At 40.8% G+C, this 22,704-nt stretch overlaps 1 protein-coding gene across 2 annotated transcripts in view; it reads right to left on the bottom strand.

Annotated features, from left to right (window-relative positions):
- rnmt (RNA (guanine-7-) methyltransferase) overlaps positions 1 to 22,704 on the bottom strand; it is a 49,665-nt gene that overhangs the window by 23,243 nt on the left and 3,718 nt on the right. Inside the window, exons 2-7 of one of the 2 annotated variants that reach the window (XM_043687691.2) lie at positions 15,095 to 15,230; positions 13,722 to 13,847; positions 13,006 to 13,121; positions 8,057 to 8,238; positions 4,177 to 4,341; positions 2,564 to 2,681 (exon numbers count right to left, since the gene is read on the bottom strand). In XM_043687691.2, coding sequence (XP_043543626.1) covers positions 2,564 to 2,681; positions 4,177 to 4,341; positions 8,057 to 8,238; positions 13,006 to 13,121; positions 13,722 to 13,847; positions 15,095 to 15,230 — 843 coding nt within the window. The remainder of the gene's footprint in view (positions 1 to 2,563; positions 2,682 to 4,176; positions 4,342 to 8,056; positions 8,239 to 13,005; positions 13,122 to 13,721; positions 13,848 to 15,094; positions 15,231 to 22,704) is intronic. The other variant, XM_087986713.1, reaches the window with a different exon arrangement.

The following is a 22,704-nucleotide window of genomic DNA, read 5'->3' as shown; positions in this document are numbered from 1 at the left end:
GGAGAGAGAAAGCAGGAAATTATAGACCAGTTAGTCTGACCTCAGTGGTGGGAAAGATGCTGGAGTCTATTATAAAGGATGAAATTACGACACATCTGAATAGTAGTAACAGGATAGGACAGAGTCAGCATGGATTTATGAAGGGGAAATCATGCTTGACTAATCTTCTGGAATTTTTTGAGGATGTAACTCCAAAGATGGACAAGGGAGATCCAGTAGATGTAGTGTACCTGGGCTTTCAGAAAGCTTTTGATAAAGTCCCACATAGGAGGTTAGTGAGCAAAATTAGGGCACATGGTATTGGGGGCAAAGTACTAACTTGGATTGAAAGTTGGTTGGCTGACAGGAAACAAAGAGTGGTGATAAACGGTTCCATTTCGGAATGGCAGGTAGTAACCAGTGGGGTACTGCAGGGATCAGTGCTGGGACCGCAGCTTTTTACAATATATGTTAATGATATAGAAGATGGTATTAGTAATAACATTAGCAAATTTGCTGATGATACTAAGCTGGGTGGCAGGCTGAAAAGTGAGGAGGATGTTAGGAGATTACAGGGTGACCTAGACAGGTTAGTTAGGTGAGTGGTCAGATGCATGGCAGATGCAGTTTAAAGTGGATAAATATATGGTTATCCACTTTGGTGGCAAAAACAGGAAGGCAGATTACTACCTAAATGGAATCAATTTAGGTAAAGGGGCAGTATCAGAGAGATCTGGGTGTTCTTGTACACCAGTGAATGAAGGTAAGCATGCAGGTACAGCAGGTAGTGAAGAATGCTAATAGCATGCTGGCCTTCATAACAAGAGGGATTCAGTATAGAAGCGAAGAGGTTCTTCTGCAGCTGTACAGGGCCCTGGCGAGACTACACCTGGACTACTATGTGCAGTCCTGGTCTCCACGTTTGAGGAAAGTCATTCTGGCTATTGAGGGAGTGCAGCATAGGATCACGAAGTCAATTCCTGGAATGGCATGACTACCTTACATTGAAAGACTGGAGCAACTGGGCTTGTATACCCTTGAGTTTAGAAGACTGAGAGGGGATCTGATTGAGACATATAAGATTATTAAAGGATTGGACACTCTGGAAGCAGGAAACATGTTTCCGCTGATGGGTGAGTGCCGAACAAGAGGACACAGCTTAAAAATACGGGGTAGACCATTTAGGACAGAGATGAGGAGAAACATCTTCACCCAGAGAGTGGTGGCTATGTGGTATGCTCTGCCCCAGAGGGCAGTGGAGGCCCAGTCTCTGGATTCATTTAAGAAAGAGTTGGATAGAGCTCTCAAGGATAGTGGAATCAAGGGTTATGGAGAGAAGGCAGGAACAGGATACTGATTAAGGATGATCAGCCATGATCATATTGAATGGTGGTGCAGGCTTGAAGGACAGAATGGCCTACTCCTGCACCTATTGTCTATTGACATATCTGTTAGTGTACAATTCACATTGGCTGCACCTCTTCTCATCTTGAGGCACTCCTTGCATTGAGAATCTGTTTTCTTAACCTCCTTTTTAAAATATTGAGATTTTAAGTCACAAGTCAAAAACTGAGTTATTAAAAAGCTTCTGGTTGTTTGTACACTATATAGTTTAATCCATGGTGCTTGCTTAGCCTCTTTCAACAACAATGACGTCCATCAACTAAACGGTCTAGATGTTCTGCAAATCTCTCTGCAGCAGCATAGCTTCATTAAAGTTGCATTCACATACCCACAAACCACATTTCAGTTTCATAGGGCTCACTTTATAGAATTTAAATCTAGTTTTATTTGTTTGCTGTCCAAGTTCAACTTATTAGAGCCCAGCTGATGTGGTGGAATTTAAATACACATTCCCATTTCTTTTCACCCTTATAATCTCCATTTAAAATATTTAGTACAACGGAGAGGAGAATCAACCACACTGCTAAGGGTCTCGAGCTACCCGGCAGCCATTTTCATAGGGATGGCACAATTCCTTTCCCGGAAGACAACAGTGAACCAAACAGGAAGTGTAGTCATCAATATTGAAATACAACATATATAACATCATCTTTAGATTTAGAAGAGAAGTTTGTGGATTCCAAAAAGTGCTGATTTCTGCCAAATTAACACCAAAGCTTTTTATCTTCACTGTATTATGCCCTGGAAACCAGGAATGCAAAGGGAACCTTTTGGAAAAACCCTGAAATTTTAATTCTGATTTTAAACTTTGACATGCCTGGTTTGCTACGGTTTCCTCCCACTGTCCAAAGATATGCAAGTTAGGCAGATTGGCCATGCTAAATTTCCCATAGTGTTCATAGATGTGCAGGCTTGATGGGTTAGGGAAATGCAGGGGTAAGAGGATGGGTCTGGGTAAGAGAATGGGTCTGGGTGAGATGCTGTTCCGTGTGTACCCGCTGGGTCAAACAGCCTGTTTCCACACTGTAGGGGTTCTATGATTCTACGAAGCTCTCATGCCAAATCTCACACTGCAAACTTTCCATTTCAAGTATTTGACCATTAACGAAAAGAAAAAATCACCAAAAGGTCAGATTGCTTATCCAGTCCCACCCTATTGTTAGCTATTGCTTCATATTACCTCTAACGACTTCATTTTCTTCAGCAGCATTTTATGTTCCGAATTCTGGACTTTCTCTTTGAAAAACTCGGCAAAAGTTTTTTTTAAAACGAGCTTCATCTTGTGCTTTTTAGCCATCCTAGAAGGACAAAGACCAATTTAAACAGCTGCTACAACTTTACAATGAGTGCTTTACAAGGAGAAATTATACTGAAAGGAGCTCACCTCCTGGCTAAACCAGCAGACAATAATGCATTGGTGAAGACCAGTATTCTTACACTGAGTTTGACTCTTATCGTTCAATTAACACATAAGCACATTTACTAAGATGGAACTGCTTGTTTTAAACGTTTGTTGCGAGAATACAGACCATGAGACAATAAAATGTTCTTTGGAACGTCTACAATCCAGCCTGCAATTAGATTCAAATATTTAAGTCCCCTTTTATATTTCCCAAAATATATTCACTACTTCAAAAGAATAGGTACATTAAATCTGAAAATCTTAAGTCAGTCACTTGCCTAAAACTGAAAACAAAAACATGTCACAAGGCTGGTTAAGCAATTCATTTACGATAAATGATTAAGGGTAAACAGTAGAAGATTCAAGGCAAATAAAAAAGTTCATTTTCTCAAAAGTATTAACCAGTAGACCAAATAATAGAATAAATTGGAATAGACCATGAAACCTTACAATTTAGTCTTGCAGAAAGTCACCAAAATGCTCAAACATTCTTCCAAAAGCATGTGGCCCTCAACCTGGTCCTTACAGTACGAGTAACCTCAGCAGCTTACATTTCACCATGCAGTGTCTCATTGTTCCTGCCAACATACAACTACAGTGGCTAATACTCCTAATAGTCAGTTACTTTGCATCAGTGGTTCAGTTGTAGCACATCACCTACAAGTCAGAAGGTTACGTCCCACTTTGGAGACTTGGCCTCAGAAACCTCAGGTGACACTCCAAAGCAGTCCTTACAGTGCAGCGCCCTGTCAGTGGTGTCACCTTTGGACCTTAAACTAAAGTCCTGTTTAACGAGGTGTTATAAAAAATCCTAGCGCACAATTTCAGATTTGTGCGAGAATTTTCTCTGGTGTCATAGCCAATATTTATCTCTGAATTGAGATCATCTCAAAAACAGATTATCTGGTCATTATCCATGTGATTGTGGAAGCTTGAGAGAGCAAAGGCAGTTGCTTATATTTTCTTTTACAGTGACTATAACAGTTAGTCATTGGCACAAGGATGTTCAGAGTTCATGACAAGCTCCACATAAATACATGTACTACCTTTCTCTCACACTGCCAGAGAAATATCGGTTACCACTGAGTATTACAGCAATGTTTCTCAGAAATTGAATTGAAGGAATCAATGTGACTGCTGTCATTTATACTCTATGCTTTACTGGAATAGTGTAATATAACAAAACTACTTGAAACATTATAGGTGACATCTTAGTTAAAGGTTATATTTTAACAATTAAGGCAATACAATTGTTGAAATCTAATGTTTTAGCTTTTGCCTCTGTTTCTACCAAATGTACCCAAATTTCCAAATACAAAAGTGGTTAACCAACATTAGAAATCTAGGGTTGTAATACAGAATTAGAACTGCTTTCTCGACAAATAACTTACTCTTCAAACAGTGGAAAATAAACAAGGAATTCAGGGACGTTAACTACTCCTTCCAAGCTGAAGTCATACTGGCAGCCAAAGAGTGGGTATTCGCCTTTCTTTTGAAACGTTACACTGTATAGTTCATTTCCAAATGAGCTGGTTTCTGATGTTTCCAGACGTTTTCTGAAGAGGAAAGACACAAATTGAAGCAACACCAATACCATTATTAAAAAAAAAAAATTCAAATGTGGTTAAAACGGTCATATTCTCAAACTACATATAAATCTGACAATTTGCATTGTCACTGTCATAATTCACTAAATTCAGGATTGGAAAGCAACTAACTCAACTATAACGCATAAAATCTAGAAGCATCTATTGTTGGGTGAAACAAAGCCAAATGCTGAGTGGTCAAGGAGGTAAAAACATAGAAAATAAGAGGAGTGGGAAATTTGGTCATTGGAGCCTGCTCCACTATTCAAACCAATCAACTCAGTACCCTGTTCCCACTTTCTACCCATAGTCTTTGATTCCTTTAGACCCAAGAATTTAATCTAACTTCTTGTAAACATTCAATGTTTTGGACGCAACTGCCTTCTATGGGAGACAGTTCCACAGATTCACCACTCTCTGGGTGAAAACATTTCTCATCTAGGTCCTAAATGGCTTACCTCTTACCTTTAGACTTGACCCCTGGTTCTGGACTCCCAGGTCACTGGGAACACTGTTCAGTCCTGTTGAAACTTTGTAGGTTTCTATGAGATCACCCCATATTCTTCTAAATTCTAAATGAATGCAAGTCCTAATATATCCAGTTGTGTCATCCCAGGAATCAGTCTGGTAAACCTTCCTCACACTTCCTCCATAGCTAGAACACCCTTTCTCAGATAATAAGCTCAAAATTGCACACAATATTCTAGGTGTGATCTCACAAAGGCCCCGTACAATTGCAGCAAGACATCCCTATTCCTGTACTCAAATTCTCTTGCTTTGAAAGTCAACATACCAATTGCTTTCTTCATCTATTTGCTTACTTTCAGCGAATGATGTACAAGGACTCCCAGGTCTGGTTGCACCTCCATCTTTCCCAATCTATCACCATTCAACTTAATAACTTAAAAGTTCCAGCAAGGAATTAAGAATGCAAATGACTCATTCCCTATCAGGGAGGTTTGAGTACATATGGCTCATATCCCCAGAGTCTAGAATAACAAGAATCATTAAATATATAATATTCTTAAGAGGTTTGACTGGGTGGATACTGGGAGAATGTTTCGCTGGACAGAGAATCTACAGCTAGTAGCTCACATTTCCAAAGTGGGGAGGTGGAGAAGAGGACATGCATCATTTTGGTTGGGGACAAGGAGACATCTTCTGATTGAGATAACCGTGCATCTGGAATTGTCTACCCTATAAAAGGAACTAGATGCTCAAGGATTGAGTGGCTACTTCTTCAGTTCTGCTTTCTCTCCACAGAAGCTGCCAGACCAGCAATTTCTGATGTCATTTCGGTTTTCCAGCATCTTTAGTTCGTTGTTTTTGACAGGTTTTTTTCTAGTAAGGAAACCAAGGAATATTGTATCATTGAGAAAGGTGGCTTGGAGGTAGAAGGTGAAGCATAATCTTATTAAGTGATTGAATCTATTCAAAAGATCAGATGTCTACTCCTATTTATAATTTTAAACACAATTAAGCCCATAAATGCAATTAATTTAGCCTAAATAGCTATTTCTTACAGTCAGCCAGAGGGTGTGGACAACACTGGCACTAACTTATCTTTTATCTAATAGCAGTTGGGTTTGTTGAACAATTGGGTCAATAAGCTGAAGTGTAGCAAATAGAATTTAATTTGGATTAGTGAGGTATTACATTTTGGGAAAACAAAAGAAATAAAAGACGTGACTTATTCAATTAAAAGTAGAGCTGTGGGTAGTGTTATAGAACAAAGACCAGGTTCAGGTACATAATTCTTTAAAGTTTGCATCACATGTGGATAAGAAGCTTTTAGCCTCCTTGCCTTCATTGCGCAGATCTTTGAACACAGGTGTTGGGACATTACGTTGAGGTTGGGCAAGATATTGGTGAAGTCTCTTCTGGAGTAGTGTGTCTAGTTCTAGTTACCCTGTTATAGTAAGGACACCGTTAAGCTGGAGAAGGTTCAGAAGAGATTTAGCAGAATGTTGCTGGGAATGGAGGGTTTGAGTTATAAGGTAAGGCTGGACAGCCTGGGAGTTTTTTCACGAGTACAGAGGGTTGAGAGGTGACCTTGTAGACATTTATAAAATAATGAGGAGTATAGATAAGGTAAATGGCACATGCCTCTTCCCTACAATGGAGAATTCAAGACTAGAGGGCACATTAAGGTGAGAGGAATCATAGAATCCCTACAGTCTGTAAAACAGGCCCTTCAGCCCAACAAGTCCAAACCGACCATCGGAAAAGTGTCCCACCCAGACCTGTTTCCCTATTACTCTACATTTACCCCTGACCAATGCACCTAACCTACATATCCCTGAACACTACAAACAACTTAACATGGCCAATTCACCTAAGCTGCACATCTTGGGAATTGGGAGGAAACTGGAGCACCCAGGGAGAATATGTAAACTCCACACAGAATCACCCAAGGCTGGAATCGAACCCAGGTCCCTGGCACTAAGAGGCAACAGTGCTAACCACTGAGCCACCATGCCACCCCTTAGGGGGGATTTTAAAAAGACATGATGCAACTTTTGTTTTGTTTTTAAAACACAGTGTTTCGTATGTGGAGTGAACTTCCAGAGGAATTGGTGGATGTGGGTACAGTTACAACATTTAAAAAAACATTTGAATAAGCACATGAATAGGAAAAGTTTGAAGGGATATCTTTCAATTACAGGCAGATGGGACTAACTTAGTTGGGGATTATGGTCGATACAGACTGGTTAAGCTAAAGGGTCTGTTTCCGTGCTGTATGACTTCTATGCCTCTATACCAGCTCTAATCTGTAGAGAAGATGCTACTTGGTAGAGACCTCCAGAATTTTGACTCAGCCATGGCGGTCCAAGTCAGAACTGCGTACAACAAAATGGGGAGCTTGTAGGGGCATTGCTATTGCTCCTGTTCTTAGAAAACAGTGGAGGTCCTGGCAATGTATAAAGTGCACTTATTATATGCTGAAGGGAGTGGATATTTAGGAATACGCTAGAGGTACCTATCAAGTTAGCTGCTTCAACTCTGTTGAAGCTGAAGTCTAGGGGGAAGTCAATTCATCACATTCCCAAAAATGGTGAGCCATTTACTACAGAATACTGAAAACAAGCGGGGGATTCAGTCCATAAATATAAGGAAAGTTACGAGCATATGTATTGATAAATCTACAAAAAGAAAAGCTATGTTTGGATCCAACATCAGAGATCAAAAAAAGATACTGGATTATTTTTGGAAGATGAATCATGTTCAAACAAAAAAAAAAACACTCTAGAACTTGGCAGTCAACATAATTCATCTGTCTTTAAGTCTACTAGCCATAAAAAGGATAGGGAAATAAGAGGTAGGTACAAAGACAACCAAACAATTTCAAAGAACAGTGAGTTGGATGAAGAGGTTAAGTTTTCACTGTTAGGATTAGACAATTAAACTATTTAAAAACTACTGGCAACCTACAGTAAAATATTCAAATGCCAATTTACACATTAGCAAGAAGGAAACCAAAATATAACTTTTTCACCCAGAAGCTTCAGTTGTGGAACAAGATACCTCATAAACAGTTTGAAGCTGAATGTAATAATATGCCCAACTAACTTCCTGGAAGCTTAGATCTAATTTAGTAATTTTCTCATTCAATCATTCCATTATTTCTTTCCTCCCATACTCATGCTCAAATTCTTGAAAGAATAAAACAAAAATTTAGACTCACACAAGTTCAAAAGCGTTTGGCGTAGTTCCAATGAAGTATCCTCCAGGACGCAAGCGTTCACAGGCATTCTTCAGCATGGTGTCTGCCTGTTGTAATGTCTCAAAAGAATAATGGTAGACAAACTGACAACTGCAGATGTCAAAGACTATATCAGGATCGTGATATTTCTCAGTCAGTAACTCCTTTCAAAAAGAAAAACAGCAAAAACTGCATCAAAAGCAAAATACTGTCGACACTGGAAATTCCAAGTTGAAACAAAAGATGTTGGAAAAACTCAACAGCTCAAGCAGTATCTATGGAAGGAAATAGAGTTAATGTTTCAGGTCAAGTGATCAAACATATTAAGCTGCATACTTGGCATGTTCTAATTTTTAAAATTTTTTTTTAAAAAGAGGAAACGGGGTTGTGGGGGCGGGGATTGTGGTCACATCACTGTTCTCTTAATCTAGAAACCCAGGCTAATAGGTGTCTCAGTGGTTAGCACAGCAGCCTACGCACAGATAATCACCACAGGGCGGATCGAACCCGGCTCCCTGGTGCTGGAGTTTGCATGTTCTTCTCGTGTCCATGTAAGCTTCCTCCAGGTGCTCCAGTTTCGTCCCACAATCCAAAGATGTACAGTTTAGGTGGGTTGGCTATGCTAACTGTCCCATAGCATGCAGGCTAGGTGAGTTAACTCTGGTAAATGTGGATTTAGGAGATAGGATGAGATGCTCTTTGGTGGGTCAGTGCAAACTCACTGGGTAACTGACCTCTATCTATATTATAGAGATTCTGTGATTCTAATTTTCTGACAACATAGGCTCAATTCCTATCATGGTAGATGGTGTCATTTGGATTCAATAAAACTCTGGAATAAAAGGCTTACCTAGTAGCATCATTGTTGATTGCCATAAAATCCTATCTGGTTCATTATTGCCCAATAGGGAAGGAGATCTGCCATCCTTAAATTGTCTGGCCTACAAGTGACTCCAGAACCACTGCGTTGTTGATGCTGGGTAGTTAGGGATGGGCATTAAATTGGCACTGTTGCCCTAGCAAGCAACATTCACGCCCCATGAACACATTTTTAAAAACTGGTTATTTTCCTGCTAACTTTATTTCCAAGTGCCTTGCAGGTTATGTTGTGCCACACATCTGTGGGCAATCATTAAAAAGAATCAAACTGGATTTTTATTTTCCCACCTCACAGTTCTAGTCATGGGAAATCATTCCAGATTTCTCTAAGCGGACAATATCTACAAGGAATCATGGGCTTCCAGAACATGCACAGAAAATTTCCTAGACATTGTATCAGGCATGAATGGAGAAAGTGAGATTGACCTTCTTGCTGCAGAGAAGGTGAAGGGGAGATTTGGTCAAGGCTTTGAAAATACTGAAGTGTTCTGAGAAGGTGAGTCAGAGAAACCGCTTCCAGCATCAGAAGACTCAGTCACCAAAAGTTACAGGTTTAAGCAAATTTGCACAAGGATCTCAGGTAACCAGGAAAAATGCCTACACTGTTATGTTTGAAAAGGTGATGGGAGTCGGTTCAATAATAAATTTTCAAAAGGGATCTAGATGAATATTAGAAGGTAAAAATTTTGAGTTACAAGTGAGGGGGGGTCAAATTAGACTGCTCCAAAGAACCACAGACATAACTGGCCAAATAGTCTCCTTTACCGCCACTAGATTAGATTACTTACAGTGTGGAAACAGACCCTTCGGCCCAACAAGTCTACACCGACCCGCCAAAGCGCAACCCACCCAGACCCATTCCCCTACATTTATCCCTTCACCTAACACTACGGGCAATTTAGCATGGCCAATTCACCTAACCTGCACATTTTTGGACTGAGGGAGGAAACCGGAGAACCCGGAGGAAACCCACGCAGACACAGGGAGAATGTGCAAACTCCACTAAATGGAAGTTAAAAGTCTAACGATGACCACAAATCCAGGATCAATTAGAAAAACACTTCTGGTTCATTCATACCCTTTTAGGGAAGGAAATCTACACCCTTACCTGGTTTGGCATACATGTGATTCCAGGCCCACAGCAATGTGTTCAACTATCAACTGCCTTCTGAAATGGACAAGCAATGGACAGTTGTATCTAAATGCTATAAGGTCTCAAAAAGGAAAGAAACCGGATGGACTCTCTGGCATTGACCTAAGCAGCAGTAATGATAACAGCAAACTTATTCCCCCTCCCCCATCAATCCTACAAAGTCCTCTTTACTAAGACCCTGGGACTTGCGCCAAAACTGGGAGAGCTGTCTCACACATACGAGTCAAGCAATAGCTAGACATTGTCATACACGTGTATTCCTATCTTACACAAATGCCCAGATACCATCACTGGCATCCACTGTATGTCCTGTCCCATGAGCTGGACAGATCCAGTGGAGGTGAAGGCAGTCAGTCAGGAGGAATTTCCTTGGGATTCCTCAACACGGACTACAGACCCCATGAGATTTCATGGCATCAGTCAAAACATGGATAAGGAACCATCCTGCTGATTGGCAGATACAAACCCTCTCCTCTCAGCTGATGTATCAGCTCTTCTCCAAGTTCAACAAGACTTGAAAGTGACACCAAGGGCAACAAGTGCACAGAGTAAATTCTGACTGGGCGACTTCAATGCTGAAGAACCACCACTGACTGAGTTGGTTGAGTCCTAAATAATATGGCTGGTAGACAGGATGGATGGCAGGTAGTGAGGGAACCAAGGGGGAAAAATATACTTGATCTCATCCTCACCAATCTCATTGCCAGATACATCTGCTCATGACAGTATAAAGAGTGACAAGTGCACAATCCCTGCAAATGTGAAGTACCATCTTCAAATTGGGGATTCTCTCCATTTTATTATGTGGCAGCACCCACATGCTAAATAGGATCAATTTCGAACAGATCGAGCAATTCAAGACTGGACACCCAGAAAACATTGTGCCATCAGCAGCAGCAATATACTCAAAAACAGTCTGGAACCTCAGGGCCCTGCATATCCACTTCCACAGCTACCAACGTGCCTGGTTCAATGAAAAGTGCAGAGGGCACACAGAGAAGAGCACCAAGCACACCTAACAATAAAGGTATCAACCTGGTGAAGCCAAAGCACAGGATACTTTGTGTCAAAACATATAAGCAGTAAGCTATAAACAGAACTGCATGTTTTTACAATCAATGGATCAGATCTCAGCTTTGCAGTGCTGTCACATCCAATCGTGAATGGTGCTGGACAATTAAAACAACCCAAAACAGGTGGGGCTCCACAAATCTCTCCAATAATGGAAGAGCCCAGCACATCTGAGGTATCTACTACAAACCTTCAGCCAAACGTGCCAAGTGAATGACCTCTCTACCTCATTGAGGTTCAAAACATCACAGATCCTCAGCCAATTCGATTCATTCCAAGTGATATCAAAAATCAGTTGATGATACTGGATGTAGCAAAGGCATGGACCCTGGCAATATTCCACCAATAGTGTTAAAGACATTGTGTGGCGAATTCTGCACTCTTAGCCAAGCTGTTCCAATATGACTATAATACCAAAATCCACCCTATTGTGCGAAACATTGCACAGGTATGCCTTGTAGACAAAAAGCATGACAAATCCAACATAAGCAATTACCATCTCAACAGTCTACTCTTGATCATCAATGAAGTGATGGAGGAGATCATCAACAGTGGTTTCAAGCAGCAGTTGCTTCACAATAATCTGTTTACTGACATTCAGTTTGTGTTCTGCCTGAGCCAGGCAGCTTCTGACCTCTTTGCAACCTTGATTCAAATGTGGATAAATTCAAGAAGGTGAGTGCCTGCTTATGACACGTAGTCTGTAGTTGATTGAATGTTGCATCAAGCAGCCCTAGCAAAACTAGAGTCAATGGGAAATAAGGAATCAACAATTTAAGACAGAGATGAGGAAAAAAGAATGTCAACCTTCTGAGAAACACAGTCATTAAACAGATAGATTCTTGACTACTAAGACAGGTGAAAGATCACTGGGGTTTAAGCAGGAATGTAGAGTTGAGGTTAAGATCAGATCTTATTAAATGGCTGAGCAGGCCCAAAGGGCTGAGTGGCCTACTCTTGTTTCTTGTTCACGTGCTCAGTGAATGGACTGCAGCACTTCAACATGATAGTTCATCACCACTTTCTCAAGGGCAAGTAGAGATAGGCAATAAAATGCTGACGATGCCCGCATCCCATGAATAACTTTAACTAGCATGTAATTTACTAAGCATCAGGCTAGTTAGATAGATTGCACATACTTGCCTTGCACATTTTCTTCAACTCCCAGATCAGAAAGATTGCAATTTTGTAACAACTAATTCTATTTCCTTGGATGAAAGTTCAATAACAAGTTACATGCTTTCAATTCAATGACTGACAGGCAAGTAAATATGGAGAATGAATCCCACTTGTTTATTGCACAAATCTTTTGGAACCAAAGAAGTCTTAAGACAGAAGCAAACCAATGATCACTTTGATTTTATACTAACTCTTTACTAGAACAGTCCAGAGCCAGTCCCATTATCCTACACTAAAAACTTTTCCACTGTCCTTATGAACCGGCAAAAGATCCAAATTACCGAGGACTCATTTATCGCTCTTTACATTCAACTTAAAATTGCAGAATTTACATTATCTGCTAACGCAATTCCGCAGCACTAAATTCCACTATTAGAGCTTGTTAGATAGAGCACTGAATATAAATATGAAGCAGACTATATAAAGTGGAAGAATACTGGAAAAATTAAATGTATTTGTAAGAACAAAAGCTAGTGCACTATTAACAGGATTCTGAAAGTTATCTAAATAAAACATTTTTTTCTGAATTTATCAACATTACAGTTACTCCTGCTAAATTATGCTTCTAAAATGGTGCAAAAACATCTACATTTGTTAAGATTTGCAGTGAATTATGGATTTGAAGATTAGATGCAACTAAACATTTTACCTTGGTGCAGTCGGCTCTTATAAAGTCTGCAGCAAAAAGATGTTCGTTCGAATAACATCTGTTTTTCATGTCAACGTACCGCTGAGTGCATTGCTCAACAGAAATGTCAGCCATATCTGTTAGACAAGAAGGGTGAAAAGGAATTTAAGCAGCTATCATCCTCACAAATTGAACGTAAAGTTACAACTTTTAAAGACATATTTTGCACTTCATCATCTGACATCTGTTTCAGAGTTGTACAACACGGAAACAGATCCTTCAGTCCAACTCATCCATGCCGACTAGATATCCTAAATTAATCTAGTCACATTTGTCAACACTTGGCCCAGATCCCTCTAAACCCTTCCTATTCATTTACTCATCCAGATGCCTTTTAAATGTTGTATTGGTAATAACCTCCACCACTTCCTCTGGCAGCTCATTCCATACACATACCACCCTTTGCGTGAAAAAGGTGCCTCTTAGATCCCTTTTATATCTTTTCCCCTCACCCTAAACCTATGCCCTCTAGTTCTGGATTCCCCCAAAACCAGGGAAAAGACCTTAGCTATTTACCTGATCTCAATTAGATTTTCATATTATTCTAATCTTAAGATTAAGTTATATTTTAACTAAAATACACAAAATAAATCAGTGCACAATCCAAATATTTGATACATTGCTCAATTCCAAAAACAGAAAAATGTCTTATCTTGCTGTCCCTACAAATTACTCACCAACACAAACTAGCTTGCTAATTTGCCCTTTTTTCCATTTCAATAAATCTCCACCTTTTCCACAGCCGAGGTCCAAGACAGTGATGTTGTGCCTATTCCTTTGCTTTACATTATCAAGATACTCCCCTGCAAGAAAAAGGCAAAAACTTATCAATTTCATTCAAAATTCTAAAATACGTGTGACAGGCCGAGAGTTGATACTTTCTGCTGAATGTAGGAGAAAGTGAGGACTGAAGATGCTGGAGATCAGAGCTTAAAAATGTGTTGCTGGAAAAGCACAGCAGGTCAGGCAGCATCAAAGGAGAAGGAGAATCGACGTTTTGGGCATAAGCCCCCGAAACGTCGATTCTCCTTCTCCTTTGATGCTGCCTGACCTGCTGCGCTTTTCCAGCAACACATTTTTAAGTTTCTACTGAATGAGGCAATCTATTCCAATCTATCCATATTCAGCTTATGAGCATGTTATTTTATTCTACATCAGTTGAGATTTCAAACCCTTACAGTGTGCTACAAAGATTTCATTAAAAAAGTAGAGCAATTCGTTCTGCTGTCTCATCCAAAATTCATAAACTGACCTCCGAAGACAATTACCTAGTTGTCATCCCCATAGCAAGTGGTGGCACGCCAAGAACAAAATAGATGCACATTTTCTGCATTGCTATGCTACACCAGCTGTGTTTTAAAAAATTCTCAAGGTCAGGTTCGTAGGAGAGTAGTCTGACACAGAACAAACGACCAAGAGGCGAGTCTGCTAGAATATGAGCATTTTATTCCCCGCAGCGTCGCCACAACCAGGTCTCATACTTACAACGGGTCTGGCTTATACTCACTCTACATGTTACCGGAACTGGGAGCCGTCAGTTCTCGGAGAGCGGTTGCCAACAACCCACGCTCGGCGGTTAAACGCAACCCCGGAGCAGACTCCCGGGTCTGGCTTATACTCACTCTACATGTTACCGGAACTGGGAGCCGTCAGTTCTCGTAGAGCGGTTGCCAACAACCCACGCTCGGCGGTTAAACGTAACCCCGGAGCAGACTCCCCGAACTGGAGACTTTTCCAGCTGATATACTCTTTTCCAGATATAAACATTCATGTGAACAGCAGAGCAAGGCTAAAAAACACATTCCATTCTGGTTACATACAGATAAGAAGATTCACACGGGGAGGTGTGTAATAAGATTCACACGGGACTAAGCAACACCTCCATTCCGGTTAGATTCACACATGTATTGGGACATAATTTTAACCCTTTCACCACAAGCTGTAAAATGGTTTTGGATGTTCCGAGGACATGAATGGCACTACACAAATGGACGCCAAATGTTGTTCACCGTTATGGATTAGAAGTATAAATCGGAGATTACATACATACCAATAAGGACACTCTTGATCCAATTGTTGAAGTTGCGCAAGTAAAAGATACGACTCTGATTACGTGCTGCCAAACCACATTCTTGAAGCTCGTTGTAGTGTGCGGCCACTTTACTGCAGTAACCGTCATCTAATTTCTGATTCAAAGGAATAAAACTGAGCATTGAAAGACAATACAAATATGTTTTGCATCATTGCACATCTTAATTCAGAAGATTCTTGACATGGGGACAAATGAAACAAAAAATGGGCAATAAGTTAAGAAAAAATGGGCAAAGATTTACAGAATGCTCGAGCATACCTAGCCATAGCCAATGCAAGATTGCCAACTAATGAAACTTACGTCTTTAATAAAGGGTGAAATTTTAAATTTTGATTACGACCTTATGTAAGCAGAGATTTCACAACTGGTGTTCTCTCAAACACATGACGTGTACACTATTGTTCTAGGTGCCATGTTTCAAAGCTAATGAATAATTGGCAGAAGCTAAAGTCCTAATCCCAGATATCTCCTAGGCCACCATCATTGTTTTTCCCCAGTGACATTGCTGTATGGAATTCCAGTCAGCAATAATTTTAGTTAATAACGTGTTGAGTGCAGGGTATCTAGAACAAATTGAACTGAGAGCATGGATAGGAAGACGGGACTGGGATATCAGAGCAATTACAGAAACATGGCTCAGGAATGGACAGGACTGGCAGCTTAATGTTCTAGGATGCAATGCTACAGGAAGGATAGAAAGGGGGGGTGTGCGCAAGAGAGGAGGGAGAGCGGCATTTTTGATAAAGGATAGCATTACTGTTGTACTTAGGGAGTATATTCCTGTGAATACATTCAAGGAAGTTATTTGGTTGGAACTGAGAAATAAGAAAAGGATAATCACCTTATTGGGATTGTATTATAGACCTCCTAGTAGTCAGCAAGAAATTGAGAAACAAATATGTAAGGAGATTTAAGTTATCTGTAAGAATAGTAGGGTGATTATGGAAGGGGATTTTAACTTTCCAAACATAGACTGGGACTGCCATAGTATTAAGGGTTTAAATGGAGGGGAATTGGTTAAACCAGTACAAGAAAATTTTCTGATTCAATATGTGGATGTACCTACTACAGAAGGTGCAAAGCTGGACCTACTCTTGGGAAATAAGGCAGGGCAGGTGACTGAGGTGTCAGTGAGGGAGCACTTGGGGGCCAGCAACCATAATTCTATTAGTTTTAAAATAGTGATGGAAAAGGACAGACCGGATCTGAAAGTTGAAGTTCCAAATTGGAGGAAGGCTAATTTTAACGGTATGAGGCAAGAACTTCCAAAAGCTGATTGGCAGATGATCGCAGATAAAGGGACAGCTGGAAAATGTAAAGCCTTCAAAAATGAGATAACAAGAGTCCATGGCAATATTTCCTGTTAGCGTGAAAGGAAAGGCTGATTAGTGTAGGGAATGCTGGATGACTAGAGAAATTGAAGCTTTGGTTAAGAAAACAAAGAAAGCATATGTCAGGCATAGAAAGGAGGGATCGAGTGAATCCTTAGAAGAGTGTAAAGGCAGTAGGAGTATACTTAAGAGGGAAATCAGGAGGGTAAAAAGGGGACATGAGATAGCTTTGGCAAATAGGGGTAAGGAGAAGCCAAAGTATTTTTGTAAAAATATTAGATTTTGGATTACCTAGAGTGTGGAAACGCCCTTCAGCCCATCTACTCCACACCAATCCTCCGAAGAATAACCCACCCAGACCCATTCCCCCTAACTAATGTACCTAACTCTACGGGCAATTTAGCATGACCAATGCACCTAACCTGCACATCTTTGGACTGTGGGAGGAAACCAGAGCACCCAGAGGAAACCCATGCAGGGGAGAATGTGCAAACTCCACACAGATAGTCGCCCTAGGCTGGAATTGAACCCGGGTCCCTGGCGCTGCGAGACAGTAGTGCTAGCCACCGAGCCACCCCTATATGCAGGACAAAAGGATAATTAGGGAGAGAATAGAGCTCCCCAAAGATCAGCAAGGCAGCCTATGTGTGGAGCAATAGGAGATGGGGGGAGATACTAAACAAGTATTTTTCCCACAGTAAACAATGATGCAAAAGACATGGAAGATACAGAATGTGGAGAATTAGATGGTGACGTCTTGAAAAATGTCCATGTTACAGAGGAGGTGGTGCTAGATGTCTTGAAATGCATACAAGTGTACAAATCCCCAGGACCTGATCAGGTGTACCCTAGAACTCTGTGGGAAGCTAGGGAAGTGATTACTGGGCCTCTTGCTGAGACATTTGTATCATCAATAGTCACAGGTAAGGCAACTGGAAGATGCCCTATTTAAGAAAGATGGTAAGGAAAATTCAGGAACTATAGACCGGTGAGCCTGACATCGATGGTGGGCTAGTTGTTGGAGGGAATCCTGAGGGACGGGATTTACATGTATTTGGAAAGGCAAGAACTTATTAGAGATCGTCAACATGGCTTTGTGCGTGGGAAATCATGTCGCCATGAACTTGACTTGAATTTTTTGAAGAAGCAACAAAGAACTGATGAGGGCAGAGCAGTAGATGTGATCTATATGGACTTCAGTAAGGTGTTCAATAAGGTTCCCCATGGGAGACTGGTTAGCAATATTAGATCTCATAGAACACTGAGAACTAGCCATGTGGATACAGAACTTGCTCAAAGGTAGAAGACAGAGGGTGGTGGTGAAGAGTTGCTTTTTAGACTGGAGGCCTGTGACCAGAGGTGTGCCACAAGGATTGGTGCTGGGTCCACTACTTTTTGTCATTAATATAAATTATTTGGATGTGAACATAGGAGGTATAGTTAATAATTTGCAGATGACACCAAACTTACAGGATAGTGAACAGCGAAGAAAGTTAGCTCAGAGTACAACTTGATTAAATGGATCAATGGGGTAAGGTGTGGCAGATAGAGTTTAATTTAGATAAACGCAAGGTGCTGCATTTTTGGAAAAGCAAATCAGAGCAGGACTTATACACTTAATGGTAAGGTCCTGGGGAGTGTTGCTGAACAATGAGATCTTGGAGTGCAGGCTCATAGTTCTTTGAAAGCAGATTTGCAGGTTGACAGGATGGTGAAGAAGGTGTTTGGTTTTGGTCAGACCATTGAGTATTAGAGTTGGGAGGTCATGTTGCAGCTGTACAGGACATCGGTCAGGCCACTTTTGGAATATTGCGTACAATTCTGGTCTCCTTCCTATCAGAAGGATCTTGTAAAACTTGAAAGTTGAAAGGTTGGAGCATTTGAGCTGGAGGAAGAGGCTGAATAGGCTGGGCTCTTTTTCCTGGAGCGTCGGAGGCTGAGGAGGGACCTTTTGGAGGTTTATAAAATTGAGGGGCATGGATTGGATAATAGACAAGATCTTTTTCCTGGGGTGGGGGAGTCCAGAACTAGAGGACATAGGTTTAGGGTGAGACAGGAAAGATATAAAAGGGACCTAAGAGGTAATATTTTCACACAGAGGGTGTTGCGTGTACGGAGTGAGCTGCCAGAGGAAGTGGTAGAGACTGAGACAATTACAGCATTTCAAAAGGTACCTAGATGGGTATATGAATAGGAAGGGTTTAAGAGGGATATGGGCCAAATGCTGGCAAATGGGACAAAATTAGGTTAGGATACCTGGTCAGCATGGACGAGTTGGACCAAAGGGTCTGTTTCCATGCTGTTCATCTTTATGACTATAAATTCAAGCTAAATCGGGATTTTGTTTATGTTTTTGTATTTACAGCACAAGAGTCTATTATCATTAACGTCATTGAAATAAATTTGAAAAAATGAAACCCAAAGTCTTCAAGATGCCTGCACTGAATGAAATCGTTGCACTCAGAATCATCAGGTCATACATCACAGAAGAGGCCCTCTGTGTGATATTGTGTTTTAGGTTTTCTTTACGAACTCACTCACCAGCTCACTACATTCATTAATACCAGATGATTCCCGTTCACTCAGTCATAACCCTTTACTAATTCATTATTTACTATAATACTGTTTCATTCATAAAACTGCAATTTTGGTATATATTTTACTCTCACAAGGTAGACCAAATTAAAACAGCCCTTTCTGATTAAAACAACCCTTTCAATCATTACTGCTTTTTCATACCAATTCTCATCAGCCTTTGCTACAAGCAGTGTTTAGGCCTAGCTACCTCAGAATAGGTGTCAATATCATAACAATACTGTCCCCATTAAGTTTCCACGAAATAATACAATATTAATCAGCCCTTACCAACTATCTCCTGGACCTAAATAGATTACAGAACACCAAAACGTTTCCCCAATTAGTATGTACCTGTTAAATAACTTTTAACTGGACCATTGTCCTTTTAAGAAACTAACTGACAAAACAGCACTTCAAAGAAATTGCACGAATGAATGAAACTCACACCAGCAAATAGTAAACAGCAAATCTCACAACCCAGCTGCAGTAATCAGTCCAGTATCCTTTATTCTTTTAAGTACAGGTACAATTTCTAACTGATTTATAGCATCTCGGCCAAGTATTTTCACTAACATTTACTAACTTAAAGGACAAAAGGACTAACACTAATTATGTAAGCAGACCAGACAGACACTCTTAATCCAATCAAAAGTAGCAGCTCGCACTTAGTACAGGTACATGGTTTAACCTATCTCAGGACAGAAGCCCCTCAAACCTTTGTGTACTATAGATATAAAAATGTTAACACCAGAGTAATGAAATTTTAATGTATGTAAGAACAGTATTTCAGGATTCTACGGCAGCCTCGAACTTGTGCTGTGCTACTGAATAAAAGAGACTAATTTCACCACTCACCGATTCTGATCGTTATTTTAACACAATCCCACACCTCCCATCGATTGAATCTACATTGACCTATCTACACTAATCTCACTTTCCACACCTGAACCATAGGCTTTAATGTTATGACATTTCAAGTGTTCATTCAAGTTCTTCTTAGAAATCAAAAAGGTTTTCCACCTCTGCTACCTTTCCCAGGCAGTACATTTGAGATTACCACCACCATCCAGGTAATAAAGCATTTCCTCAAATCCCCTCAAAACCTCACACCCTTCACCTTAAAATGATGCACCAACTAAAGAAAACAGCTGCTTCCTGTCAACCCTGTCCATGCCCCTTAATCTTATAAATCTCTGAGGTTCCCCGTAGCCTATTCTGCTACAAGAAAAATCAACCACAACCAGCCTTTTTTCGTACACAGGCATTTTCCTGGTAAATCTCCTCTGTACTCCCTCCAGTGCAATTGCACCCCTCCTGTGGTGCAGAGCCCAGAACTACGCAATAACTCCAGTTGAAGCCTAACTAAAGTTCTGCTGAGCTCAAGTATAGCCTCCCTGTCCTTTATACTACAAACCTAGAATGATAAAGGCATATGTCCCAAGTGCCTTCTTAACTAACCTGTTCTGCTCCCTTCAGTGAACTGTAGGAAAGCACCCTAAATTCCTTTCTGTTTCTCTGAGCTTCCTGATGCTGTGCCCATTTGAGTACTCCTGTTTTGTTACTTCTTCCAAAATGGGCCATTATCCACAAGGGCTTTTGCACATTTTAATATAAACACAACAGAACCTCTACTTCAACTCTATCTCCCTGCACTATCACCAGATCTCATTTCAATTTTGCCAAAATTCCATCCACGTCCCTCTCCTAGCTCTCCAGAATATTGGATTCTTAGATTCATCATGCTCTGAGTAAAGAAGTTCCTCCTGATCTCAGGTCTAAACAGTTAACCATTTAACCCAAGGCTGTGGCCCCCATTCTCAAATCCCCAAGACAAAAATCACCCCAAGCACTATTCTATCAAGCCCCTGTATTTTGTATGTCATGAGATGCAGCTAACTAGTAAAGTGAAGATCAAGAAATAAAGAAAGAATTTTCTTCCGATCACCTTACTTTTATGCAAGCTGGGACTCCACAAAAAGCCCTATGTTTCTTAACCAGAAGGGATTTATTTCATTTTTTTGGACCAATGCCTAAAACTCTCATCTACAAACGCAGTAGATTTTTCAATAACTTTCAGAATCCCTCTGACCTTGAATTAGCAATGACATTTGTTAGACCATTTATCAGTGATAGTGTTTCATTTCTCTGTTCTAATTCTCTCAACTGTTGGTACTATATAAGGAAACAGGAACTTTCTCAACCACGTAAGTTACCACAGGCATCACAGTCAAAAACCGTGAAGCTAGAAAAGCACAGGCAGTCACAAAGCATCCAAGGGGCAGGAGAGTCGACGTTTCCAGCATAAGCTCTTCATTAGGTATGTTGGGGGGGGGTGAATGGGAGGGGCTGGGGGGGGAAGGTAGCTATGAATACAATTGGTGGATGAAGGAGGGGGGACTGATGGTGATAGGTCAGACTGGAGGGTGGAGGGATAGGTGGGAAGTAAGATAGACAGGTAGGACAGTTCAAGGCGGCGGTACTGTTGGAAAGTTAGTTCTGGGATAAGGTGGGGGAGGGGAGATAAGGAAACTGGTGAAATTGACACTGATCCTGTGTGATTGGAGGGACCCAAAGTGGAAGATGAGGTGTTCTTCCTCCAGTCGTCAGGTGGCGAGGATTTGGTGATGGAGGCGACCCAGGACTTGTGTATCCTTAAAAAGAGGTTTTACCAAGATTTCACTACCTCTGAACCAGGATCTAGGTTCAAGTCCCACCTGGTCCAGAAGTGTGTAACAGCAGAAATTAGAAAATATATTACAGCTCTGAGCAGAATTCCTTCCCAAACTAAAATCTTTAGAAGCCAAAATCATGTACTATCAAAAGCTGATTGGAGGCAGATGTTCGCAGGTAAAGGGACGGCTGGAAAATGGGACGCCTTCAGAAATGAGATAACAAGAATCCAGAGAAAGTATATTCCTGTCAGGGTGAAAGGGAAGGCTGGTAACTATAGGGAATGCTGGATGACTAAAGAAATTGAGGGTTTGGTTAAGACAAAGAAGGAAGCATATGTCAGGTACAGACAGGATAGATCGATTGAATCCTTAGAAGAGTATAAAGAAAGTAGGAGTATACTTAAGAAGGAAATCAGGAGGGCAAAACAGGGACATGAGATAGCTTTGGCAAATAGAAGTAAGGAGAATCCAAAGGGGTTTTACAAATATATTAAGGACAAAAGGGTAACTAGGAAGAAAGTAGGGCCCCTCAAAGATTAGCAAGGCGGCCTTTGTGTGGAGCCACAGAAAATGGGGGATATACTAAATGAATATTTTGCATCAGTATTTACTATGGAAAAGGATATGGAAGATATAGACTGTAGGGAAATAGATGGTGACATCTTGCAAAATATTCAGATTACAGAGGAGGAAGTGCTGGATGTCTTGAAACGGTTAAAGGTGGATAAATCCCCAGGACCTGATCATGTGTACCCAAGAACTCTGTGGGAAGCTAGAAAAGTGATTGCTGGGCCTCTTGCTGAGATATTTGTATCATCGATAGTCACAGGTGAGGTGCCGGAAGACTGGAGGTTGGCAAACGTGGTGCCACTGTTTCTGAAGGGTGGTAAAGACAAGCCAGGGAACTATAGACCAGTGAGCCTGACCTCAGTGGTGGACAAGTTGTTGGAGGGAATCCTGAGGGAAAGGATGTACATGTATTTGGAAA

This window comes from Chiloscyllium plagiosum, unplaced genomic scaffold, assembly GCF_037043375.1.
Source record: "Chiloscyllium plagiosum isolate Xiang-an unplaced genomic scaffold, Cpla_swu_hap1 HiC_scaffold_4, whole genome shotgun sequence".
Classification (NCBI taxonomy): Eukaryota; Metazoa; Chordata; class Chondrichthyes; order Orectolobiformes; family Hemiscylliidae; genus Chiloscyllium; species Chiloscyllium plagiosum.
This window is presented reverse-complemented; position numbering and strand designations above follow the sequence as displayed.